The sequence below is a fragment of the Oryzias latipes genome, chromosome 21, assembly GCF_053564925.1.
Source record: "Oryzias latipes strain Hd-rR chromosome 21, Olatipes_Hd-rR_3.1".
Lineage (NCBI taxonomy): Eukaryota > Metazoa > Chordata > Actinopteri > Beloniformes > Adrianichthyidae > Oryzias > Oryzias latipes.
Window position 1 is genome coordinate 12,311,498 of NC_136257.1, and position 27,064 is coordinate 12,338,561.

The 27,064-nt window shown below is 38.9% G+C and overlaps 3 protein-coding genes across 8 annotated transcripts; 2 read left to right on the forward strand and 1 right to left on the reverse strand.

Moving 5' to 3' along the window:
- Positions 1–1,815: 1,815 nt before the first annotated feature.
- On the forward strand, positions 1,816–10,529 carry LOC101171119 (growth hormone-regulated TBC protein 1-A). Of its 2 annotated transcripts, none has more exons than XM_078940146.1 (9): positions 1,816–1,895; positions 2,048–2,104; positions 2,534–2,679; positions 2,757–2,915; positions 2,991–3,115; positions 5,685–5,781; positions 7,250–7,422; positions 7,506–7,691; positions 8,805–10,529. In XM_078940146.1, the coding sequence occupies exons 1-9, from the start codon at positions 1,846–1,848 to the stop codon at positions 8,904–8,906; spliced, it is 1,095 nt and encodes a 364-aa protein (XP_078796272.1). In that variant the 5' UTR covers positions 1,816–1,845; the 3' UTR covers positions 8,907–10,529. The 2 variants fall into 2 exon arrangements, with proteins under 2 accessions (XP_078796272.1, XP_078796273.1); XM_078940147.1 differs by having other exon boundaries at positions 1,816–1,890.
- lamp1b (lysosomal associated membrane protein 1b) lies at positions 10,174–15,579 on the reverse strand. Its single transcript, XM_004081495.5, has 6 exons — positions 15,224–15,579; positions 12,825–13,015; positions 12,617–12,745; positions 11,891–11,957; positions 11,208–11,375; positions 10,174–11,134 (listed from the first exon to the last, which is right to left on the reverse strand). Exons 1-6 carry the CDS (start codon positions 15,282–15,284, stop codon positions 10,995–10,997), a joined length of 756 nt encoding a protein of 251 aa, XP_004081543.1. The 5' UTR covers positions 15,285–15,579; the 3' UTR covers positions 10,174–10,994.
- A 3,359-nt stretch (positions 15,580–18,938) lies between these two features.
- LOC105356772 (T-cell surface glycoprotein CD3 zeta chain-like) lies at positions 18,939–27,033 on the forward strand. Of its 5 annotated transcripts, none has more exons than XM_020712859.3 (7): positions 18,939–20,967; positions 23,841–23,938; positions 24,182–24,211; positions 24,306–24,329; positions 24,398–24,451; positions 24,544–24,570; positions 26,907–27,033. In XM_020712859.3, the coding sequence occupies exons 1-7, from the start codon at positions 20,958–20,960 to the stop codon at positions 26,982–26,984; spliced, it is 321 nt and encodes a 106-aa protein (XP_020568518.1). In that variant the 5' UTR covers positions 18,939–20,957; the 3' UTR covers positions 26,985–27,033. The 5 variants fall into 5 exon arrangements, with proteins under 5 accessions (XP_020568518.1, XP_078796275.1, XP_020568517.1 ...); XM_078940149.1 differs by having other exon boundaries at positions 23,844–23,938; positions 24,541–24,570; positions 26,904–27,033; XM_020712858.3 differs by having other exon boundaries at positions 18,940–20,967; positions 26,904–27,033.
- Positions 27,034–27,064: the final 31 nt, after the last annotated feature.

The following is a 27,064-nucleotide window of genomic DNA, read 5'->3' on the forward strand; positions in this document are numbered from 1 at the left end:
GCTGTTGGGCCGCATTAAAAGTTCTGGAGTTCAATGAACGCATCAAGCAGAGATCTGATTGGCCCTCAGTTCTGTCGCTCAGCCTGTTGTTAGGTAGTTTGGACCAATGGGGTTCAGCTATGGGCCGAATAAGGGAAATGGGAGGGCTGGAGCGGGAGGGGGGAATATAAAGTTGGGAGAAGCGCTCTCGTCTCGGCGGGAGAGATTCAGGAGTTGCTGAATTAATTGTTCGGCGTTCGTTGCGGTCTACAGTAACCAGAATAAAGAACCTTAAAAGAGGTTAAGTCTCCGTGCCTCAGTGTGGGAAAGGGACACTACATTATTGTATGGCTCTTTCAAAATTACATTTAAAAATATGTGGCGTTTATGGCTCTCTCGGCAAAAAAGGTTCCCGACCCCTGCTCTAAGTTGTACGTGGGACTCTTGGTACGGAGCAACCTCACCCCCTCTTCTCGTCGCACATAACTGAGAGCTCACTGTTAAAGCCCTCTCCCGCTAGCCCCTCACACCCTCAACCTAACACGTTTATTACTTTCCAGTTTTTCATTTCCTGGAAGCAGGTCACCAGGGCTTGGCTTGACTTAGGATTGATGTAATGCCACATGCTTCCTTATCCCGTTAGAATTAGGAGACTGTCCGCTCAGAGAATCACGAACCAACTCCAGGCAGTTATGGCTGCTCTGTGAAAGAGGAGTATGTTCACTAATGGGTCCAGATCGTTGCTGGATCTGAGAATTGGACAGAGCCATTGTGACGTCACCCATAGAAAAAGGCCTACTTCTGGTTCCAATGAAATGAAGTCAATTCAGTCGACATTTTTTCACGCAATGGACTCCGCCATGTTATAACCAGACGTCATCAGTAAGCAGTGATTGTTCCAAGTCGGTCTGAGTCATCTTTTCTGGCAATCAGGATTATGTTTGTTTGTTTGGTAGGGCCACACCCCCTACCACTTGAAAGCGGGCTTGAGAGGTGAAACCACATACGTTTATTAAGGCATCTGGTTGCCCAGTTCATAACTAATTACAGAAAAAATATGGGGAACAAATAGAATTAGACAAAACATGTTGAGAGGAGGCATCATCAGGCAAGAATGGTTATTCTGGAAAAAAAACAATGTCTGAGTAATAGCTGTTATTTCTTTATAGAGGTCTATGGGATTTTGGCTTTTTGGAACTAGTAGGTACTTCCTGTTTGGAATGGGAGGGGGGAGGGGGTAACTAGGTCCAGGTCTCATATATAGTCAATAGATTAAATCCTGCCTTGGACAGGAAGTCATAGGTAGAAGACGCAAAGTGAACAACATGATCAATGTCCCAGAACAGATCCCTGATGAACCCCAAAGGTAAATGCAACCATTCTTGACACCTGAAAATTTGTTTTAAAAAAGTTCTGCGGTGTGACCCGGTATTATTTGTTCCAAATAAGTAGAACTAGGATGTAGTATCCTTGACGCAAGTGTGCATTAGCATTCATGGTTGATGTAAGTTTGAACAATGCAGTATCAACAAACCATTGGAAGCTCTTTCAGATTTTGTTTCTTTTATTTTAGGTTTTAAACTTTTTTTACAGTCAGCTATTTTCCGAACAGCCTTAGCACACAAATATAACACGTCTTTTTACCAATTTTTCTTCACAATTATATCATTTAATTTGATTTTCCTCATCTTTTAATGACTAAAAGGTGGACATGTGTCTGTAAACCAAGGTGCATTTGATTCTGTACAAGCTCTTGTTTCTACTTCTGTTTATCATTATGCACAGTGACGTGTAAGAACTCATATGCAAACACTTTTGCATTTCTTCCTCAGTTGTTTTGTGTGCAAACACAGAGCGCACCTGTGGATGTTACCATTTCAGCAGGCCCCTCCCCTCCGCTGCACAGACGCTGTAAGGTGAAACCCTGAAATTCAGCCTGCTTTGTTGTTTTCCCTTCAGATCAGCCTTTTCTTTTCAAGGCAGCAAAGATGAAATAACCTTCTTTTTTTTTGTTTGTTTCTGGCTTGTTTGTGGTTTCGTTGGACTGCTTATCCTGCAACGCATGAAGTGCGATGGAAAGAGAAGCAACTGACAACAGGCCTGAGCCAGGTCACAGCAGCGAGAGGTAGACTGTTTTCTCTGTCCTGGACTTCACGCTTTCCATTTATTTCTAGTTTATAAAACTTCTATTCATGTCAACCTTTTTTTTTTTTTTTTTATCTGACAGTAAGAATTTAAATGTGAACATGGATTTGAATGCTGCTTCCTCATCTGTGACCTTTCATTTATATCAGTTGGGTTCCTCTCCAACCATTTTGCTTTAAAATTGGTCCAGCTTTGTTTAAATCTTGGAAAAGTACTGGCACAAGGATCTGTTGTTCCTAACTCAAATTTATATGTGACATATTGCTAAACTATTCATCCAGCAGGGGCATTTGATCCCCTCTGCTGGAGAAACCCAACCCGCTGATGTGACAGTGTGTTTGAACAGAGGAAAGAAAATAAGGGTGTGGTTTGACAAGGCCCATCTTTATGTTGTCGTTGGTCCTGGCAGAGTTGACTCCTATGGCTTTGAGAGACCTTGCGATTTCGACTCCTACAAGGAGATGATGAATCAGTATGTGGGCGTCCTCAACAGGAGGTCTATGAGATGGTCGCGACTTCTCCAGCAGAAACCCGAGGTGGAGAAGAACCTGACAGGTGCCAAAGACGTCAATTCATTGTTGATTTGAAGCTTTGGGAATGCATGGGTAACTCTAAATAATCTGTTTGGAAAGTGAAGAGATTTGTGCGTAAAGGTGTTCCCAGTGAACACCGGGCAAAGATCTGGATGGCGGCCAGCGGCGCTCAGCAGCAAATGGAGAGTAAACCCGGTTATTACCAGTCTCTGCTGGCCATGGAGCACGACACCAAGCTGAAGGAAACCATCCATACAGGTGGGAAGAAGCTCTCAGTCTACTGAAGTCCATTTTTCCTGAACGTCAAGCGTTACGAGTATCGTTTTTGAACAGACATGCATCGGACCTTTCCTGACAACGTCTTCTTCCAGAGCCATGCTGAGGCGGGCCTGCAGAAGGTGCTGCACAACGTCCTGCTGGCATACGGACACCACAATCAGGCTGTGGGATATTGTCAGGTAAGGAAAGTGCATCGTCTGTTTGACTAAAAACAAATGACGTCACATGATACTCTGAGTTTCAGCTAAGTGGTTTGCCAATTAGATCTTTTAGTGAAGGTGGAACGTTTGCATTTGTAATGGCAGATATTGCGCCTACTTGTTTCAATGGCTACAAAAAGTTATTACTATTAATATGTTACTACCAAAATGTTAATATTTACTATCGATATTTAAAATGTTACTATTGACATTTAACCCATTAGTTTTCTGCATCTCCAACTTAGTGCAAATCGATTCTAGATTTTTGTTTCCTTGAAATCAGCACAGCTTCATTTTACTTCATTCAACTATAAAAGCAAAAACAGAAGAAGTTGATCAAGATAAATCTGAATGAATTCAGTGTCCAACCATGTTTTTACTCAACAGCTGAATCCATGTGATGCGTTACAACTAGTGCACCAGATTTGGTTACCATAAAGAACGTCACGAGAACCAAGAACTCAGTAAGAGTTCAAGTCCATTACAGTCAAATTAAACAAAGGGGAAAGAATACTGAAATGTTGCGGTCCATACAGGCTATTGGTTGGAGATGTCCCACCCCTCCAAAAGGAACACAGAGGATTGTTGTGCAAAACCTTTAGGCTCCTTTGATTTTTGAGCGTATGTAGTTAATTCCTCAGTGCTTTAATGAACTGCTGCTGCTCTGTAGAAACTATGTCCTAGAAAACAACACAGGATTTGGCTAGAAACAGCATGATCATAATTCAAAACCACTGGAAATGCTTTTAAAATGGGAGTATTTCAGGCAGGCAACTCGACCAGTGCGTTTACCTGGTCACTCCTCCCCGTGGGCTGTTCAGTCTAATGAACTCACCTGTTCAGCGTCCTACTTAAGTTCCAGGTGTGCGGTCCAATCCCCCTTCTTCCATTTCCACGAGCTCTGCGTTCATCATCCCACCCTCCTCCCCGGCTTCCACCTGTGAGCTCCGTTAGGGGTATTTTAATACCCAAAGTTTTCTATGGAGACCTTTGTTTTATGCATCTGAACGGAGCATTATGCCAAACTAAAATAAATATGGAATAAATCTTGTTGTCTGACTGAAATTTGTCTGACTGAAATCGATCAAAAGATGATCAGAGTGGGATTTTAACTTTAACCTGGAAAGGAATTGAACCCGGGCTTCTGGTACTATTTCTTCCAGACTGTTTAAAAAAAAACACAAAAGTATGTGAGGAACTATTTAATCTGTTATTCTTCTTTAAATAATGCTCTTTGTCTTTATCCAAATGATGTGGAAGTGTTCTGAATAGTAAATCTGCTTTATTTACTGAAGATTTATCTTAACCTTTCCTTTTCTAGAAGTAAAAGAAGTGAAGTTTTTGGCTCACATTGGGGCCTGGTAAACAATAAGAATCAACATCTCTTCAGGCCTGGCTATGTTTCTGCTGAATGTCAATTCTTTTGTAGTCACTAATGTTTCCAAGTCATGCAAACATGTTTGCACAAACAATTTCAATAGATGATTCTCAATTACTTTGATGAATTAACCTTCAACTGTCGGGAATTTACAGGAAGTCTAAATTCATGTAAATTTAGACTTCCAACTTGTCAGTGGGCTACATGATGGCGCCTCACAGGGAGAAGGCCTTGGTTCAAATCCTGTATGGCTCCTTTCTGTGTGGAGTTTGCATGGTCTCCCCGTGCATGTGCGGGTTTTCCCCGGGCACTCCAGCTTCCTCCCACCGTCCACAAACATTCTTCATAGGTTCATTGGTGAATGTAAATTGTCCCAGAGTGAATGTGTGAAGGGGTGTGTCCCTGCAACAGACTGGCGACCTGTCCGGGGTGTACTGAACCGTCGCCTAACAGTAGCTGGAATTGGCTCCAGCGGGTTCTGAGACTGTATGAATGGATGGATTATTATAAGTAACAAGGCTTCACAATATCCCACTTCTGACACCAGTTTCAAAAGAAGACATGTTCATTTTGAACATTCTTTTACCTTGTTTTCATTTTTGTTTGTTTGTCTAATCTATTTTTTTAAGAGTTTTATTTTTAATAGAATTAATCTGGCCAGTCTGACAACTATATCAACCGGTGATTTGCATGGAGAGACAATCCCTCGATATTTTCATTCATGAGGGCGTGTTCTTACTGAAAACCTCAACACCGACTCACCATACTACTCAAAAACTGAGCTGGTTGTTACTCAGTAAGGTCTCTCATTTAACTCAGTACCTTCCTGTTGATGCCGGGCTTTTCCCTGCATCAAACATCAAACAAATATAGGAATTGGATGAGTTTATTTTTATGTTATCAATATGTTAGTTTATGCTTTTCAAAGCTCTTTAATCCATGTACTTTTAAAAGCATCAATTGTGCATTTGCGTCTGAAAACCAATAAAATGTTTAGGATTCAAAGTGCATCTTTGTAAAATTTAATACCACATTTTTGAACAATGTTTGATCATTAAAGAAATGCAGGTGAGGCAGTGTTTTATACTGTGTTTTATATGCAAACATGTTTTGCTAATTGTACAAGATAATTACAATGTTCTATCCTGTGTCTGTGTGTGTCCATTCCAGGGAATGAACTTTATTGCCGGGTACCTCATCATCATCACCAAAGATGAAGAAAAATCCTTCTGGCTCATGGATGCTTTGTTAGGCAGAATACTCCCCGGTAAATTAACAAAAACAAGTCACATACAGACACAACAAGACAGCAAAAAGGGACCAAAGAATTTTTAAGTCTATAAAAAAGAATGGATTCTTTACATTTTTTGTACCATAAGTATCAAAGTCCTTTTATAGCATATTTACACTGACTAGCTTCCATGTGCATCTGTTATCTACACTACAAACCACAGTATTGTGTTGTGACAACATGAAGATAAAATTAGTCAATACACTGTTAAAAAGGTTCTTTAAATTCAAGACAAAAAATTATTAAGAAGTAATAAAGTATTAAACCTAGTACGGTACAGTGTATTTTTGTAGTCCACTGCAAAAACTGAGTCTTAGGAAACAAATCTTATCAAGAAAGTCTTTGAATAGCAAAACTTCTTTTAGTGATTAGATTATTTTCTCAAAATAGTAATACTTGAATTTCTTACGATTTTACGATTTTTTTTACGTATTTCTGTGGGGTCTGTTTTTGCAGTGTATGTTGAAAATGTATGCTTCCAACTTAGAAAAAACAGGCACATTTCCGAAAAACAAATGTTAAAAATATATTATTACCACAAAGCAGGCGATTATGTAAGGGATAATGGCCAACAAGGTACCCACAATCAGAAATTAATGGACAATGTGGAAACCTGAAGCATCCAACGCGAAGCAGAGGACGGTTACTTTCGTGAAGGCAGTTAATTTCTGATAATGGACACTTGGAAGGCCATAATACCGCTCATACCATAGTCACCTACAAAAGAAATAAATATTTAAACTACATGTATAGTACTTTTTTCTTGTTATTTTTTTCGGTTTAAATCACTTTTTAACAAAAAATAGACTATTTGATGCGTGGTGCAGCACGTTGCCATGGTAATGGCTGAGCCAACATCGACTGCGGCAGCAAAGGAAAGTGGTATAAATGCTGATCGTCACAATTGGTTAAATAAAGCATCAGTTCACCTCTTATCGCTTGTTTTTGTTCAGATGATGAAGTAAAAGTTTGTTTCAAAGACGTCAGCGGATTCAGGCTTTGTGACTGGAACTTCTCTTTTAGGTGTACATTATCACTGTCCATTACCACGTTTTAATCCGCACCAAGGAGCCAATCAGAATCAAGTTTTCCCCCGGACCATGGTATAAAGTACAAAGTAACTGTTTCAGTTCAGTTTTTGTTCATTTAACGTTCATATTTTAACTGTTTTAGAACCATAATCATCCCACAGCGCTCAGTTTGAATTGTGACGACACAAAAACAGCAGTATTTTAAATGTAGTCTTTGCAGATGATTGTGAAAAATAGCCTCGTTGCATTATGATTTAAGGGAGATTGATGGTAGGTCTGATTTGATTTAAAATTCAGCTTTTTACACTAAATTAGCTTCGCACAGCTCACTTTGTCCCCATATTTGTGTAGTTAATTTAACTGAAACATTTTGTGAAAGAATATGAACTAATAAGCGTGACCTACCTCCATAGATTACTACAGCCCTGCTATGTTGGGGCTCAAGACAGATCTTGAGGTGTTGGGGGAGCTGGTGAAGGCCAAAGCCCCCGCAGTAGGACAGCTCATGGCCCAGTATCCGGGCATATGGACTTTGGTGGTGTCCCGCTGGTTCATCTGTCTCTACATTGACATTCTTCCAATTGAGGTGAAAAAACGTTTTGATTAAACCGCAGCAACAGCGTCCTCGAAGGTCCTAACAGGCACGGTTTGTTTTCTCCTCACGCCCAGACGGTTCTGCGGATCTGGGATTGTCTTTTCTACGAGGGATCCAAAGTTCTGTTCAGAGTCGCTCTGACTCTCATCCTTCACCATCAGACGGAGATTCTGCGAGCACGCTCCCTGCCTGACGTCTGTGAATGCTTCAAGCAGATGACCTGTGGAGCTTTCACCATGGACTGCCACGCCTTCATGCAGGTAAGGAGAAAGTCCAGGAGCCTGCTGTACACGGGTAGGGCCTCTTTGTTTGCATGTTTTAGAGGCCTTCATTTACAAGGGCACTGGCCATTTCTGACCCCGTTTTGGGACTTGCCACTTCCGGTTTCGCTGTCAGAAAAAACTGAATTAAAGCCCAATTCATGATGTATAATATTTATTATATTAAAAGCAAAAAGACTAATTCAAACTCAGCAAAAAAGAAATTTTCTAAAAAGACAGGAAACACATTTTTAATTTCTTAAAAAGCTTACTGTAAAGAGGTCATAAATAGAGTTTTTTTTTTTTTTGGTGATGTAAAGGCACTGAAGTGATCCAGCAAGTTTTAGTCGAAGTCATTTCTTATTTTTCAGAGGTTAGAAACCAGATCTGGAAGTTTCAAATCTCCCACGCTGGTCCTCCAAACGTTTCTTGTAGTTTTCCAGCTCATCTTGCTGTATTTGCTTCAGAATACCTGCATCAAATGTTTTGTCAATTATAAACTCCAATAATCTGAATCAACTAGTTAGAAGTGTCTAGGGCACCGACACTTTACAGACAAACTCTGAGGAAAATTGTGTTTTTCACACATTCTTGTAGCGTTTTTCTCATGATAGAGGACACACAAGGAAAATTAAGCTCAAATTTACTTTTCTGAGTATTTCTTTATTGAACTTGTTGAGAAACAGAAGCAGGTGGAAAAAGCTTTTTGAAAAAGATCTTATTTGTGACACGCTGGACAGACCACAATCTCTCTGCTCCGCTCCATTCTGATCCATTCACTTGCAGACAAATAGATTCATGTACGTTTCTCAGAGGTGGGGGAATTTCTAATGATGTTTGGAGCAGGGAGCTTGTGACCTGCCCTGTGTATATTTTACACCCCAAATAAAATGGTATTTGTTTGTTTGCTTCTGATTCACAGAATTCCAATTTTATGCTTAATTTTGTTTAATATCTGTCCTCCGTCGTGATAAAAATGCTCCAAGAACATGATAAAACACCAAAAAACACAATTTTCACAAGAATGGGTCTTTAAGTCTAAAACATTAACCTCCTAAAAAAAATCACAAGTTGTCAAAAATCAAACTGATATTTTCTTTTCCCCCTCTGCAGAAGATTTTCACAGAACCCGGCAGCCTGTCGATGTCAACTATCCAAAAGTTGAGAGAGAAATGCAGACAACAAATCCTGGAAGAAGAGTCAAGACGACCATGAAGTTCTCTAACTTTATTTTTTTTGTTTTAATCAAGGCCCCTCTTTCCATCCCATAATCCAGTCAGACCAAACAACCACTGTGATGGACTTGACCGTTTGGGGGCAACATGCAGACAATAACATGGAGCCTCTGCAGTGGTTTAGACAATATCACTGTCAAGAATCCAAATAAGCATCTAAAAACTGAAATCACATTTAAATGTTAAATATATTATATCTAGTTGGAAGAAACATTGAATTTATTTAATGTACAAATTTGTTACCATCTCTCTTCATAGTAGGAACAAATGAAAGTCTCCTGTGTTTGCTGTAATTTGTCAGGTTTCACTAAAAAATAAAAAAAGTACCTGAATGATGAAACCAAACAGTTTTCTATGGAGTGGCAGGCATCAATAAAAAAATTAAAGAATTGCTCTCAAAATTATAATTTTATGTTCCTTTTCACGTTTTCTTTTTCCAGTACACTTCATATTACCCCCCCCCTCCCCCCCGTGTTTTTGTACTTTCTAAATTAAACCTGACATTGTTCACGTCTGTTACCACAAGGGCACGCCACCATAACCCTTGTGCTATCCTAGGCACTTTACCATTGGGAGTGGGGTCATCTAGACCCACTAGACAGTGCCCTGAACCTTTTTTCTTCAATGATTTGTGATCTTCACTGGTGTCCATGGATTACATGAAATCTTTCCACCTTTATCCACCTTTGTCATGGTAAGGAGATCACGTCAATGTAGGGGGGGGGGGGGGGTCATCTAAGATAGCACAAGGGTTAAAATGAAAATAAAATTTTGAAGTTTTATTTTGATAGTACAGAGGAAGTTTTTATTTTGAAACCCAGACCAGTTTCTGGTTCTTCAGCTTTTTACGTCCGATGCATCAACAGACTAGATTGCGAAAAGCTCTCGATGCAGTGTGGAGTGACAGACATCCGACATGACGGAGGCGATGTTAACATTCTAATTGATTCATTTTACTTTTTGGTGTCAATGTAACAGATATTCACTGCAAACAGACTAGTGGAAATCCCCCCGCTAGCTAACTCGCTATTGGTGGGATAGTCCATTGCTGCAGAGGGGAAACATTTTCACACAAGCAGCAATTTAGTAATTTGGGTTTATGTAGGAGTTAAAGAATAGGAATGGAAATCATTTTATTATTTTCTATTACCTTGGGGCCTCCCAAAACGTTGGGGCAATCACCTCCCTTTGCCTGATGCTAAGTCCGCCCCTGGCTGACGTGAAGGAAGATCAAAGAGCCACACAGCCTCATTCCTTAACCTTTATTATCTTTTAAAAAAACAACAATTCAAATAAAACCACTAAAACATGAAATCACTATAGGATGTTAAGATGCTGGAGGCAAACCACATCAGGAGCACCGCTTTTTTTCCCTCCTCATTGACAGTAAACAAATCTTTGGGGCAGGAACGCGTCCCTTTCATGGCAGCAAGCGAGATGAGCGAAGGGCTTCCTGTTCTTTTGACCTAGCTTCAATCTCCTTTTTGTAACAGCAGGAAGGCACTGAAACACTAACCAGAGCATTTTGGCCGTTTCCTAATGTGCTGGACTTTCAGTGCAGCACCTCTCACTTCAGCCGCCAAAGCCCACAGGAAGGGGGGGGCAAATACATGGCAACCACAAAGAAACCCACCCAGTGGATTAATGAGGTTTAGAATAAATGTCAAACGTTGAACGAGTGTAAATGGCAGAAATCTTCCCTTTTTTCAACACCAGTCTTCAGTCTGGGTGACGCCATTTCCAATGGCCGCCCCCTAAAACACAAGAAAACGTAAGAATGTTCCACTCAGATCCTACAATCCCTTTCATAGAAATCATAAATAGTAAAGCGCAGCCTGACGACCCTCAGATCCACAGCAGGACCTGCCTTCCTGTACCAATAATGAGTTTCTGCTCAGAAAGCACAATCAGAAAGAGAAGGAGATTAGTGTTACTCAAAAAAGGCAAAGAACAGCAAACACACACAGGTCAGGGGGGTGGAGGGCAGCGGGGAGGGTGGAGCTCTGAGGTTCAGGAAACAGTGGTTGACTTTGGGGGCGGGGCAGCAGCTCTCGGGGACCGGGCGCTCTTAGATGGTCTGGTAGCCGGCGTGGCTCCTTTTCCTGCCGATGAGGTACGCCACGAGCACGATGATGACGAGCCCGGCGAGAGCCGCTCCCACGACGATGGGGATCAGCATGGCGTCTTCATCCAGCTGGCACTCCTCAGCTGACAGACAAACACGCATCTGATGAGCTTTGAAGAGACGGCGGCTGATGAACGTCCTGCCAGAAGCTCATACCTGCTCCAAACTGCTCCCCCGTCAGACCGAAGGGCTGCACCTGCACCTGAAAGGTGTTGATGGACAGCTCCTTGGTCACGGTCAGAGTTTGCTCCTGGCGGCACATGTAGGAGTAGCCCAGGCTTCCTCTCAGGTAATCCAGGCTGCTGTTCTTCACCAAGAAGGGGCCTGAGCACATTCATGAAGGTGAAAAGGTTCAATTAAACCAAATTGAACCAGACCTTGGCTACATTCACACTGCAGGGCTTAATGCTCAATTCCGATTTTTTGGAAAAAATCCGATTCACATTGTGAACTCTTGTGCTCGTGGTGATCGGATAAACGCTCTTGTAAAGCTCCATAATATGCACATCCATCTCTGCAAAAGTTGGGATGTTATTTGTTTTTGTGGGCCAAACGCGGACACACTGCTGAGGCCGAAGACGTCATGGTTGACGTCATGAAATGGGCGGAGCCTCAGAGATCCAGTCGGCATACTTACAGGTAAGAAAAAGAACAGTGAAAATAACTGGAATGTCTTCTTTTTTATTTAAATCATTCTTTAGTGTGCCAAAGGTAATATATTATCATATTTATGGAAATAGTTTACTCCGAAAGGCTAAGAAAAGCATGATGTAGGCTCTTTAAAGCATGATCACACCAGAGCAGATAAAACTCCTTTAAATGAACAGAACAGGACTCACTTTTTATGGCAGGCCAGGTTGCGTTCAGAGAAACTTCACTCAGGTGGTATTTATTTGACGTAGTATTCTGGAGGCAAAAGAGCAAAACTTCAGTCATGATCCTATAATAAAGGCAAAGAAATACAAAAAAACCTCTTGCATAATATTTACCCGACGAATATGTGCATAGTCAAATTTTCAAATATTGATCATAACTGTGGCTTTTGCGAAGACTGTCCTGAGTCAGTATGTCATCATTTCTATAATGTGGATTTTTGTTGTGCTCTGAAACCAGTTGGAACAATTTGTATAAAAACATAATTACTTTTATAGTTTTGATACTAAAAACATAGAAAATGTTAATTTATTACTTCAGACAAAATTTTATCTACTAAATGTAGAGTTAGATAGATTTCTCCTAATTTTTGGGTATTTATTACTGAATTTTATGAGAGTTAAAAATATTTATACTCCCAAAGCGTGCTATCGGGAAACACATGCTTGATGAGTAATATTTTTTTTTTGGTTAATTTGTATTGGTTTTTTTCTATTAACCATTTGGTAACTTGTAATTTCTTATTTTCTGTACTTATTTTGTGTAAAAATGTGTTTATTTGTTTGTAAATGCGTTTATATTCAATAGTTTAAAAAAAAAAACCTCAAGATTCTATCAGGTTCTAGTCGCCACCTAGTGGCCATTTCGCGAAGTGCATGACCATAGAATGAGCAGATAGAGGCGGATCTTACCAAAGTGAAAACAAAAGTGAGGTTTTTGATCTGTCCGTCTGCGGTCAGCTGTAGTACAGCTTTCTTTGAATCACACAAGCCGGACACATTTGTCGACTTTGGCACAACATTTACAACCTCCTGAAAGGTCTGTAAAGACACGGAAAAATTCATGTTTACCAACATTTCCATACTTTTATCTCCCCTGAGACCCATTTAGTCCAGGCACCTTATTCTCTGAGACGGAGTTAAAGGAGATGTTGAGCTGCAGGCCCATGTATGCCAGCAAACAGACCGTGCCGTTGCCATCAGTGAGCTGGTATGTTCCTCTCTCCGGCCTTTCCGGGTCTTTGTGGGGTGCGGCGGTGGTTTGGGGAGTGGGTGTCGGATCAGCACTATGAGCCTGATGCAGGACAGCAGCTGGAAGAGATATCTGCTTATTCATCAAGTCCCCAAAAAACCGCAAACATGAAGAAAAGCACACCAACCCTACTCTATAAGCAAGGTTTTACCAAAAGCAGCACACAAGAGTTACATTGGTGTGTTGTGAGTTTTTAGATCAAACTACAGGAGAGATGCTTTCCTCTGCTAAACTGGTTTGTTCAAAAACGCTTCACATCATGCTGACATGGAACTTTTTAGAAAACACGCTAAAGATCACATGACAGAACAAAGAAGCACAAAAAATGACTCCAATTTGTCAAAGTTATGAACAACAAAACTCTCTAGAGAAGAAAGGATTACATGAAAACAACCTGGAACAATGAGAAGAAGTCAGAATGTTTTAAAAATTTAGGAGCTGAAGTAATTTTCTTTTTTAAACTTCACTTAACAGAAAATTTGATTTGAATTGCACTCTTTTGGATTTTACCATTTAAAAACAATAAAGCAAACAAAATCTATCAGGAAAATTTTCAATTTATAAACAGTGTTTGATTCCTATTATAACTTATTAGTAGTAGTTCAAGCAGTTTGGCTGGATGAAATAAAAGTCTGCCTGAAAAGGCCTTTGATGGCAAATTGCTTTTCCCCCCCAAAAGTTGAATTATCTATCCAAGGAAGAATAGATAATGAATATGAATAATGCATTGAAAAGTTTATGGAAAAAACTGAACAGTTTCTCTGCGTATTTCATATAAACTGATGGAATTTTCTACAACGGAGCAGACGGCAGGAGGAGACTCACGGGGCGAAACACTACAGTTGTCCAGAGTGGGGCAAGTGGCCACACAAGTAGCGACTTTCTCATGTACACCGGAGTTTTAGGGCCACCAAAAAATAAATAAATAAATAAAATTATGAGATTTTAAGTCGCACATTTTCGAGAAAAACATGTAAATTTACGAGAAAAAAAACTTGTAAATTTACGAGATTAAAGTAGAAGTGAGCATACACCGTCATTAAAATCTCTGTCTCCGTCTCACTGAAGTATAGCGCTCTGTTTTTCTCCACGCGTTTCCATGGTGACTCCGGAAATCGGCGATCCATTGAGAATGTATTTATGTACTTGCCGTACACGTGCATTAACCCAGGGTTACCAAGTCGAGCGTAATTACGTTAACTCATATCCGGTCTTTTGGAACCAACATACCCAGAGTAAGCAAGTACAGGCGGACTTCAGCCAGAGTTCAGGGTTAAAGTCAGGGTAGTTTAAAAATGCTTCCTGGAATACCCCCCAGCCTTAAAAGCCCTTTGTGGACCTCCAGCCTGGGAGAAGGGAGCTTTGCTGCAACCTGTCTCCACTGCAGCTTGGTGCTCTTCTCCACATTTTTCTGTAGTTTGTGTTGAACTTTGTGGTTTTTCTGTTCAGGCTCACTTCTGTGTAGTCCTTCGTTTGTGGTTATGTTTAAGTGAAGCTGTAGGGATGAACTTTTCTTTCCACATATGTTTTCTCCTGTTTAAGTTAGTCTGAGGTTACAGTTTTGTCATTGATTTCCCTTTTCTTTCATTCACAGGCAAGATTTCAGATTTTAGTTAGGTGGGGTTTTGTTAGTTATTTTGGCCTTGGTTCACCCTGAAGCCGTTTTGCTTCAGCTTAAGTTATTGTTGGTTTTGTATTTATTAATTTGTAAATACATTTGTTGTTTTGTATGGAGACAATCGTTTGGTGTTTTAGTTAAAAAAAAACATTACTTTTATTTTATGCTCCTCTAATCGCCCTAGACACAAAAAAGGGGCATAACAGCTTAATTATGTTCTCCGTTATCAGAAAAACGCAACAAGAATATGTTAAAAAAAAGACCATTTTCAAATTTGGAGTGGGTCTTCAATACAGAAAAGTAAGTTATGACTACAGTGACAAAAACTGCAAATAGGTCCTCTGCTGTCAGCAAAAACCTCCAGCCAGCTTTTTACTTCCCATCAGTTAGTGGTCCTGCCGAAATTCAGGAAGCATGAAGTTTCACGGAGACAAAAAATGTCTGAAACTCTTCCAGCTTTTTTCAAATTACGCCATTATATTAATACCAGGTTCAGTAATAAAAAAAAAAAAATAAACACTGAGGAAAAGTATACTGCTAGTATACTATGATGAGGGCTCAGCTCGGCTAATTTGGCATCGATCCCGGAGGTGATTAAAAAGTCTTATGTACAAGAAAAATAGGTCTGGAGCTAACCAGAAACACTTACCCAGCATCAGCGGTAAGAAAACTCCCAGACACAAACACCGAGCAGCGGCAACGCGGGTCATGTTCTGGCTCTAAAATCACAGCAGCAAAGGACGGAACGCAGTGAGTGAGTTAGCTACTTTTAGCAGCTAGCGCGGCTAACGTTAGCGTCCGAACAAAACAAAAGAAGCGGGAAATGTGCCAAAATGTCTTAACGATTCAAAAAATAAGCCAATTTCTCTTAAACTAAAGCGACTCTAAACTTTCTTAATCTTTAGATACAAGCTACGAGTACAATTTCGTCTGCTTGTTGCACAACAATACAGCAAACCCTGACACAAGGGTCATGTGACTCTGAAACGCCTAGAAAGTCACGTGGTGTCATACAGCCTATTGGAGAGCGTTATGTGCGCATTTGCAAAAATTAAAGGGCCAGTGCAGATTTTTTTTTCCATCAGTTTTTCAACAACAAATCATATGGTGTCAGTTGACACCTTAAAATCATTTCGAGAACATTTGTTGGCTCGTCGCTAATGGTTAACCATTATGAGTTTAAGTTTTATTATTCTGATTAGGTAAAAATACTGATTTTGGCGGGAGGGATGTTCCCTACAAAACGTGTCATACATGAAATCCTGGAGTGGAGAACATCACTGATATGACCCAATCAGGTTTGCATTGCAACCATCGACATATATTACGATTGCAACATGTTTTTTAAGATTTGTCCAAACTTGTCTGAACTACTACTATCTTTTTCAGCTTCTGCATTCTATTAAAGTTGTTGCATACTGCAGACTCCTGCCACTAGATTGTCTGTCTCGCACAGTCCAGAGCAGGGGTCTGCAACCTGAGGCCCCAGAGCCACATGAAGCTCCTTTATTCCTTGGCTTTGAAGAAAAACACCAACAATTGGAATTAATAATGTTTTATTTTTGGTATTATGAACACTACCAAAATGCTGACATAAGAATAATGATGGCTAAAGGGTTAAATTATTGTCAGAGATGTTTGTTATTGGAATAGATTTAAAGTCCCGCTATCACAATCTCTTTGAACTACATTATATTTTGGGCTACATTGCAACAGCAAGCAGCACTGTCTGTGGCTCAGAACTGATTTGATGCTAGCAAATGCACATTGTTGAATTCACTTGCTTAGCAAATAAAATAAAACGCCAGAAAGAAAGTGAATATTTTCATGTAATTTTCCAAATGTAACCAGGGCTGAACTCTTTTCTTGGCCGCACAGACCCAGAGGAAGGGTCACGTTACGTTGAGGATTACAGTTAGGATTAAGATGGTTCACACTGAAAACGATTCGCGGCAGATTTAAGTCAATGGTATAGATGCAATCTCTGGTCCAGCGGTGCGGAATTTCAAAAAGCAGTGCATTCGCACTACAAAAAATAAAATGTGTTTATCAAATTGTGGTGTGGATTTATGGAACAGATTGGAGGAAGGTTTAAAACAGAGCAAAGGTTCACATGTATTCACAAAAAACCTACAAGAAGTCACTAATAGAACTTTATAAAGCCAGAAATGATCAATAAAACAAAAAATGTCCCTTTTACACAGTTGGCATGCAGAATGTAATATAATAGTACAAATCTGTAAATAGAAATACGCGCATCATCAAGCGTTGTAAAAAAGGGTTGGGATCAGACAAGATTTCTCTTCAACCCACTCCTTTTAGAGCACACTGTGTTACTTTATGTGTCTATTTTAAACTACCCTGTTAAATCTGCCTACATGAAAAAATAAAATGACAGAATTTCAAATTAGGATAAAAGCTTATCCCTTCATAACCATTCATATCATATATGTATGATACCTGCATATCTGAGAGGCTTTTTTGCGATGGAGTTTTAGGGCCATAAAAAAAGATTAAAATTACGAGATTTAAAGTCGTACATTTACGAGAAAAAACTTCTCGTAAATTTACGATTTTAAAGTCGCATTTAAATAAAAAATGTTGTTAACTGGCCCTGAAACTCCATCTTACCTTTTTAAGTAGCATGATCCAAAATTTCCTTAAAAACTCATTGCATATACCGGTAACTGTTTTCTGTCTGTAGTTTGTTATTATTCCACTAGGGGCAGTAGAAGGGCTTTTCCTGTTCATTTCAAAATGGCTGCCTCCTTGTAATCTCAAAAACACTTTTGGGGGGGAAAAGTTAAGCTAATTTTCTAAACTTTATGGTGAGACTAATTAATATTTTGTTATCCTTTTTTTAGATTAATACTTACTGTATTGAAACAATGCATATTTTTTTTAACATGAATACTTTATATTACAGTTACACCATGTTAAAAATCCTTTGAGGCAGTATGGCATCAACTAGAAGTCACTGAGCGGTACGGTGCATTTTGGTCCGCTGGTTCGGTTAAGAATGGTCCAGGCCCAGAGCTGCCATTGATTGGAGCTGGGGCCTGCCCTACATACTTAATATACACAAAAACACTCACGTAGGGTCCTGTGGGGGACACATTTGGACGATCAGATTCCGCTGTTGAAGAGTGGAGGAGTCTGTATTGCCCCGGTCCAGCAAATGTTAATTGCACGTCTTTAGAACACATACGTACACACACACAGCGAGAGGCGGATGGTCATGTTGTTCCCTGTCGTGGTGGTGGGGCGGGCAAGCATCTGCTGCCAGGGCATTGGTGGGGTCCTGAGGGTTTCTTGCGCCCCTGACCTTGCAGTTCTTTTCCACGCGGTGAGGATGCCCACAACATCTGAGCTGGGTGGATCGAATCCCCCGAGAAGCAGCTAGTGCCCCTTTCTGGGCACACCAGGGTGCCCCAGTATTTCCATCTACGTAATTCCTCACAGCAACTAGAGTCTGGTCCTCAGGCTCAACATCCCCTGGCCCTGTCTGGGGCCAGGGGATGCTAGTCGGCGGTGTCTGCCTTCCCAGTCAGGTGCTTGGTTTCTGCCGCTTCCCCATGCTTGTCCTAATTAACGCTGGAAGACAACTTGCCCGGGTGTGCAGTGCGGGCTAGCCATGGGTGGTCCCGGCCTGCCTCTAGGGATGGGGGCAGGTGGGGCCTCAGGACTCCCGAGCAGTGACATGCCTCGGTGCAGTTGGGACATAGGGTCTGGGCCCGGAGCACCTTGGGGTGAGACTGATCCCAGCCCTGGCTGGGGCTCTGGGTCTGCGCACTTTCTGTTCCTCCTACTTCTTGACTGGGGAGCTGCTGGGTCTTAGCCTCTGGCTCTGTCTCCTTGGTGGGGGTCCGGTATGCGTGATGGTGGTTGCTACCGGGTCTTTGTCTGGCGGTGGGGCTCTGCCACTGGCTCTGGGGTGTGGGGTGCGGGCAGGCCTGCTGCCTTTGCTGGAACTTTCAATGTGATCAAGGTACACTCTAAGAAGCACACATTCATTCAACCCACCTGCTTTTTCACTTTTGCACAAATATGGGCAGGGGTAGTCTTTTTACAACCCTCTCCGAGAATATTGGCGATGCAAATTGTATGTGTATATGTCTGTGTGCATAAATCATGTGAGATAAATCTTCCATCATTAATGTATGACTATATTTAAAACCTGTAAATAGCTTTGAGCACACTATTTGTTGGTGTGTGTGTGTATGTGCATGTGAGAACTAAGTCATGGAATTTGCTTATGATACTCCTATGTTGTGACTCTGTATTATTGACTGCCCCCCCATCTCCCCCATCTTAACCCACTTATCCCCCATCTCCAACTTCCCACTCTCTCCCTCTCTTTTCCTTTTCCGTTTGCTCCAACAAGGAATGCATATAAATATAATTATTATAAATAAAGCTTAGCCTCAAGTACAAAAGGGGTTTATAAAAACATACTCTCTGTTTGTCTGAAGATCCATAAACCCCGATTGTAACAGTACAATCTGTCCAACACAAGAGGCCATCCGCTCTGATCTGCTTGCTCAGCTGTTGGACTGGACAGGGAAAAAAAATATAATGGTCCGGGCAATTCAGGCAAGCGTTTCAGCTCAAAGTTGGAGCGCCACAGCTCATGCGGGGGTGAAGCTAACAACCACAACAACGGAGGTCTCCCTGATGCTCATTTTTTTCTGCTTGGGTTTTGGTACTTTGTATCTACAAAGCATTTCAGGCAGACAACTCTTGCAGTAAGAAATATTTATTTGACATACTTAATTTTTCACATTCTTTAAGTTGGCATTCACATCTTTTCGTTTGCCATAAGGCTCCGTTCAATTCCATCAGAAATTTCCATAAAACTTTCGGGTAACAAAACCCCCCTTTACGGAACCCACAGGTGGAAGCCAGGGAGGAGGTAGGGGCGAAGAATGAACGCTAAAGGTAAGAAAGAGAATGAACAACTGCGCACCTGGGCTTAAATAGGACGCTGAGCAGGTGAGTTAATTGACTGAACCGCCCTAGGGTAGTTACCTGTAAAACAATGCTGCGAGTGCCTGCCTGAAAACACGACAAGTCGTCATTTCGTATTGTTTGAAAGAAGATTGCGGGCGGCAGAGAGGAATACAGACACTTTCTTGGAGCTTTCTTTTGTTGCACTGACCTTCAGCCAATCAACAGGTCTCAACAGTAGCTCTGCCCCAACCAGTTTGTTCCATTTTTCTATGGACCTGCAACCCACAGCCCCAAAATGGTACACTTTGTCCAGTTTAATGGGTCCAATTTATAATGGAAACATGCGAAATGCCAGACTGGAGCAGACCGGCCCGCTCAGTGGAAATGAAGCAAAAGGGTTTTTTTCTGGAACACTCTTGTCAATATTTTTACCTCTTAAAATAACATTGATGTGAGCAAAGACATATTAAATCACACAACGTATCATATTTGAGGTTATCTATATTTCATAAAATGATTTTGCAAAGGTTTTTGTTTTTTTCCATTGTGGATTTCATTGACATCTTAAATAAAACATTAACAAATACATGTCTGTCCATTCCTTGACATAGTGGGCTTTTACAGGGTTAAAAAAAAAAAAAATTTAGACATGTTGCATAATCCAAACCATCTTTACAAGTATCTCACAGAAAATATAAAGGAAATAAGCCATCATAATTTAAAGAGCAGTATCCAAGCATTACCCAGCCAATAGAGTTAACAGCTAAAACCCCAATTCAGATTAAATCCAACTAAAAGCTAAATAATTTAATATTTTCAATGGGTGATTTCAGTTTAACCCCAAACACATCCCAGATTAGTTTAATAAATGCAGTATCGTATTGTAAAGTAAGTGTGACTCCCCAAGAATAAAAGTGTCACCCACTGCTAAAATATGGTACGAACAGAAATATTAATTGGGATTTGAGATTAATTTGTAGAAGGGTAGTGGGATTGGGTACAAGAATCAGCATAATGTCTGAAGAATTATTGCCTGATATTTTGTGTTGAGAAAAAATGTCTCCCAAAAACTGGGCAGATAAAATTGAAAAAGCTTTAGTGAAAGATTCGAGTTCTGTTTGTTGCCTTTATTTTAAAATCAATGTTTAACTTTATTTTGTCGTCCTATAGTGTAAAACCAAAGGAATAGGTGAAAATAAAAAACAAATAACACTCTGCTCTCTGACTTTATCCAAATGGCTTTGCAGTGAAGTTAGATCTAAAAGCGGCGAAACAAACATTCAGAGACGCTACACACAGCCGCATTCTGTAGAAAACTGTTGAGCCTAGTGTAAGGGGTTACAGAGGAGACACCGCCTCCCCGTCTCAGCCCACGGACAGGTTCAGCCACTTCAGATCACAGAGGAGACCTGCAGGCAGGAGGACAGAGAGCCATGAGGGAAGGTAAGAGAAGCCCTTTTATCATCATTTTATCATTTACTTTGGTTTGTGGAGACTTGCCTCACTGCATCAGAACTCCCTTATGGGACCAAAAAGGAGTTACTCACATGTAGCATCCAGGAAAAAAAGTGAGTCGGACAGGAAAATCCAAACAACAGGGAGGACCTTTTAAGATTCAAGTTATTATTTTTTAATTATTGAAATACAAATCATACAAATATAAAAGGAAGATGTGAAGTTTAATTTAAATATTGTTATTGGACGGATCATAAAAATATTTTGTTCATATTTCAGACAATATTCAACAGACATACATTATAAAATCTTATTTGTTAGAAAGTTAGTTATTTTAAATCCAATTTTTTCGATGTATCCATTACAAGATAATATTTTTCTGGTCTTAATTAATCTCTTTCTGTAACGGTTAAAGAAATTCCAATTATTTTCATGTTTGTCTGCGAGTTTCAATTGTACTGTATTATTGTTGTAAATGCATTTTGCAGTTTTGTAGCTGTTTTATTAGATTTACATCCAAGACTGATTATATTTTGTCTTCATTCAAAGACTCATAGAGATTGGAGAGGAAAAAGACTGTTGCAGTGACTTAACATAAAATAAAATAATCTGCCTGTTTTGAAGATGACTAAAAACTCAAATTATAGCAAAAATTTATAAATTAAAATTTTGTTATTTTTTCCTGTTTTTAAAGCGTATTTAGAAAAGTGACCACAAAAATAAATTAAATATATGAAATAAAGTAATTAAGATATGTAAAAACAAAAATAATATGTATTGAAAAGGCTTATAAAATTAAATCTAATTGATTAAATTAAAAACAAAAATCAAAAAAGATCAGTGGGCTTTGACCTTTCCAGACCTTGCAATCTTAGAACATTTTGTTTTGAAGGAAGGTGTTAAAGATAATAATGTTTTTACAAACTTTTAGTTCATTTTGTGAACTCACCGAAGCCCAAAAATCTAACAAAGTATGCCCCCCCTTTTTTTTCCAGCAAGGTAGATAGATTTTTTATTTATTTTTAATTTATGGTTTTTCTCCATGAAAATGTAAAAATTCGAAGCACAGCTTTCTTTTTAAAAGGTATGTTTGCATTGATTGGGCTTTTTTAAGACTTCAAGGTGAGCAGAGATGTGGCACGGAAACTTTTCTTCAGACAAACAGGGTCAGCTGCCTTTGAACCTCCATGCAAGCACTGAAAGCAGCGAGTCGCATGAGGAGCCTCTAATTTATTTTGTTTTTTCATTTGCTGTAACATTTTAGATCAGAGTAGATTAGAAGGAAAGAAAGTTATTTTTACGTGACATTTTGTGCAATCGTCCTCTGAAAAACGGATCTAGGACTTGGTGGTAGCATCCTTTCCTCTGAAGATCAGGAGGGCGTTAGGGCCTCGGCGAAGCAGAGTGAATCGGTTCCAACCTCCGACTCACATAAAGGAGGCTGACCCAAAACCTCACAGCACTGACAGGAAGATGAGGGCCGGAGCTGCAGGCATCTAGTTTCTTATTTCCTGTTTGGAGGGTCTCAGTCAGCCTTCTCATCAGCTTCACCGCAGAGCTTCCTCCACCCAGAATCTAGACATTTGCATCTCCTTCCTGTCTGTTCTGTTTCCATTCCTTTTCATGAATGTTTTCTGCCGTTTTTAGTTCATTTCAGCGGCAGCTCTGGTTCACCTGAGCAAGTTCAAAGAAAAAGAAGAGGCAAAGAAACCGAAGAAGAAGAGCTTTAGAATAATATTAAAAAATGTCCTCACTCTTGTGTTTTTCTTGCAACTTCTGCTGAAAATAAATTGACCTGAAGTAGAAAGAACCTTCAAAGAGCAAAAACGATGCTCACCTTGTTCGACAAAGATCTGGAACCAAACTCTTTAACAAATGAAAAAAAAGGCAAAGAGTCGATACAGGAAAAGATGGAGGGCGAGCGAGAAAAAATGAAGAAAAGAGGTTGTCTGAAAAGATTTTATTGTTTCGCTAAATTCTCCCTTTTTGTCAGAATTTTATATTGAATTGTTGGCTTTAATCTTGTTTTTGTTTTTTTTGTTGCTAAATTCTAAATTAAATTGCAGATTTTTTTTATTTTTGCCTCAAATTTTGCCATTTATTTTTTTTTTTTCAAAACTCCAACTTTAAACTAAAATATAAAAAAATTACTTTTCAATGTCTGATCATTTTGACTTTTTTAAGCAATTTCCAAAAAAACTGGCTTTAATCACGGTTTAGCAGTCTTTATATATGTTTACATCTTTTTTTCTAACTTACTTTTACCTGATCATTATAACATATTGTTCAAACCCCAATTATAATCTCACATATAAAAAGGTTTATTTCAAATCCTTTTTTTACTTCTATATTTTTATACTCTAAAACAAATAATAATAAATAAGAAAAATAGCTTTTCCCCCCTACAGATTCATTTCTTATAATTGTTTTTTATCCTTCAAAATTTAATGGGAAATTTTTCAAATTGTTTATGTTTTCTTAAGCCTTTGTTTTACATTTTTAACTGTTGACAACTGTAATTTTTTCTTCAGATATTATATTTGTGTTCTGAGGATACATTTAGTATTTAGGAAACCTTTGCATTGAGTTTAAACTGAACGTATGGCCGGCCCCATTTCTCCTCGGTCACTGAAGGGTCAAAGGGCACGTCTGCACCAGAGCAGGTTTCTCCATGAAAAGGCTGATCATTGATGAAGAAACCATGTCGAACATGTCCTCTGAAATGATCTGAGCTGTGAAGCTACGGCAGATTTTAAAGAAGCCAAACATCCCATTACATCCCTACTGACACATGAACATGTGCAGTTTCCCCTTCTGATTCTGAAAAAGAAAAAAAATTAAAGTAACGTCTGTTTTTGCAGCAGGGATGATTTTCAGCGACACAGTCATCTGCTACTTTCTGGACACATTTCTAATGCTTTACTGCCTCGTTGCCACGGCTTTGTTTTTCAGAGAAAAGGTGGGTTCAAACAAAAGCTGTTGAAAATTTCTTTCTTTCTGTTCCATTTTGGAAATAATTGACAGCTAAAGCTTTTTTTTTGTCTTTTATGTGCTTCTAAAATGTTTCTACTGTTTATGTAAAATACTTTCTAACAGAACATTTTGGGAATGTTGTTTGTAAAATGAAGCTTTTGTTATTTACCAGCTGATTTAGCTGTTGTTGGTGCTCATATGCCGTTTTTTTATTTCCTTCATGTCTCAGTTTTGTGCCCTACAAGTCGCTGAACCAAACGTAAGTTTCCATCCTACAGATCGCCTCCTCACCTGTTTGTTGTGTGTCAGTTTCCATTAAATCTATTTTTTTTATCTTGTTTATGCCTGAACAGGATGAAACAAACGATGTTTATCAGGTAAAAACAGTTGACAGACAGCAGGTTGTGTTGCTGCTGATTGGATAAAACAGTGTTTTTTCCTGTAGGAGCTGAATCTGGAGATGAAGGAAGACCCTTATGATGTGCTCAAGTCTGAGAAGGTGGCTCATCTCAGATCCCGCATTTCTCACAGTGTTGTTGTGTTCGTCACATGTTCTCATAACATTTATTTTGGTTTGTGTCTTTATAGAAGAAAAGAGACAAGAAAAAGAAAACCGGGGTGAGGAAGATTATTCATCAACTTAAATCTTTAGGTTTTTTATTCCTATATTTCAAACTGATAAAGAAAAATTAAATATCATATGTACACAGAGTACAGTACACTTTTCAAAGGGCAAAAAAGGACCATGGATGAAGATTAACCCCATATAACCATTTGTATCACATTTGAAAGGCTCCTATCTCATCCAAACTTTCCTTGAATTCTGCCCTGTAGTTCATCATCATTCCGCTAGGGGCAGTAGAGGGCATTTCCTGCTCATTTCAAATGGCTTCTTCCGTGAAATCTCAAAAACACTTTTGGCGGGAAAATTCATTTTTAAAATCATTAACGCCATTTTTCCATGCAAGGAAATGTCACGTGTACTATTTTAGTTTTAAATAAAATAACTGCTCTTTTTGTGAGACCAATATAGACACAAATTTATCATTTGTCTTTTGAATGTATATCTATGAATAATTTCTGGGAAGATTTTTGTTGTTGTTGCTGCTGAATGTTCCCTATTCTTATTCAATTACAAAAAACACATAGGCTAGTGTCCAACTACCCTCCCTAATCCCTAACTACTTAAAAACTACATAGTGCAGCACTATGTTGTGCCCCGGATTTTAAAAGCAATTCGGACACCATGCTCACTATTTCTTTTCTTTTTTTTACCGGTGAATATGACTTCATCAATTTTACAAATTTAAGATGTAATTGATATGAGCATTTTGCAATGATCATTTATGAATCTACTGTCTTCTGAAGATAAAAATGTTGATGTTTTGTTTAAAAAAATACATTTAAATGCATTTTTTCAGTAAAAAATGTTCCAACGTAATGCATTGTGGTCTATATTCGCTAATCCCGTGAGCATCAATACAGACTGGTTTTTCGCATAGACTTCTGGGAAATTTCCAGGGCACTAGATTTTGCAATTGTAGATTCGGACAGTACTACAAAACTGCCAACGCACATACAGTGCAATATATAATGCATTATGCAGTGCGTAGTGAAGGAATTCAGACACAATATACACCATATTATTTTGGTTGTGGTTTCTGGTGATAAATTATTTAATTTGGCATTTGATATTTTATTAATAGCTGCTAAATGTTTCATTCACAAGAGCAGATTTTCAAAAATCAAACCATTATTTAACACATTCCATAAAGAGATCTATTTGTATTTTAAATCACTAAAGTTTATGAAAAACAAAATGCAAGAAAACTATCCACTTTCATTGAAAATAACACGCTGTAGGACGATTCCTATCATATGATGACTACAATTTTACTTTTATCCCATTTATTTTTTTTCATTTTCATTTCCTTCTGTTCTATTCATGTGGATATGTATCTGATCTTTTGATGTTCTACCAAAAAATTAAAAACTTTTGGCAGAAAAAAGTTTAGCTAATCTTCTAAAATAATCGTGAAAATAACTAATCTATTTATTTTTATTTTTTTATGACTACTAGCTGTAATGAAAGCATACAAAAATAATGGAAAATTATTCTTCATAATTACAGTTACACCATGTCAAAATTTGAGACAGTGGGTAAATATGGTGGTTTTTTCCTGAACAATCATGTCAATATTTTTGCATCTTAAACATCGTTGTGAGAAAAAAACAATAACTGGGGAAAAAAACTTACCAAATTCCCTAACCTATTATTGACATCTCTGTCTCTTAAAAAATGGAGTTCATCAAAGGGTTTAGAAAACATTTTAATTAAAAAAAACGATTTTTCTTTTATCAATTCTTTGATGTCGTGGACATTAAAATGTTGATAACTTATTTAGTTCAAGTCCTTTTCTTAAATTCAGTCCTAAATTAAATTCATACAAACTATATTTTTACAGAAGTACAAGAACTAAACCCTCAAATAATCAATTATGAACACGTTTTTAGAAGAAAAAAACATCAATGAATCTTTAAATTTTAAAGATTGAGCATTTTTTATGTCTTCCCTGCAGTTATTCCATATCTGAATCTCTCTGGTGGAGAGACAGTGAAGTTAAGCATTTGTTCTCTCAGCTGGTTTCATAAACAGATTTCATCCTCTCAGACTTTTTATTTTGAACATGACTTGATTTTTTTTAAATCAAGGTCTGCAAATTTCAATAATTTTAATTTGTAAAACAGGCAGTTAGTCCGATTTATTTAGGTTGATCTGGTGATTATCCTTATGGCTTTGTTTCTTTTTTTGAAGAAAATTAGTTGACTGTTTTTTAATCGTTTTCCCACTCAACACAAACAATCATGCATGGAAGGATGAGGGAGCAATAAAATGTGTGTAGTGATGAAGTGAGGAAGAGGAGGTTTGACTTGATCTCTTCTGTCCACAGCAGAACCAACCCCAGCCCAGGGACAAAGATCTGTACGAATCCCTGGTCCCCCGCCCCCCCGCAGCACCCCCTGCTGTCTGATAAAATCCAATCAAAATAAAGCAACAGAAATATTTTACTTTTTATTTGACTTTGTGTTGCCTCTATGTGTGTGCAATTAT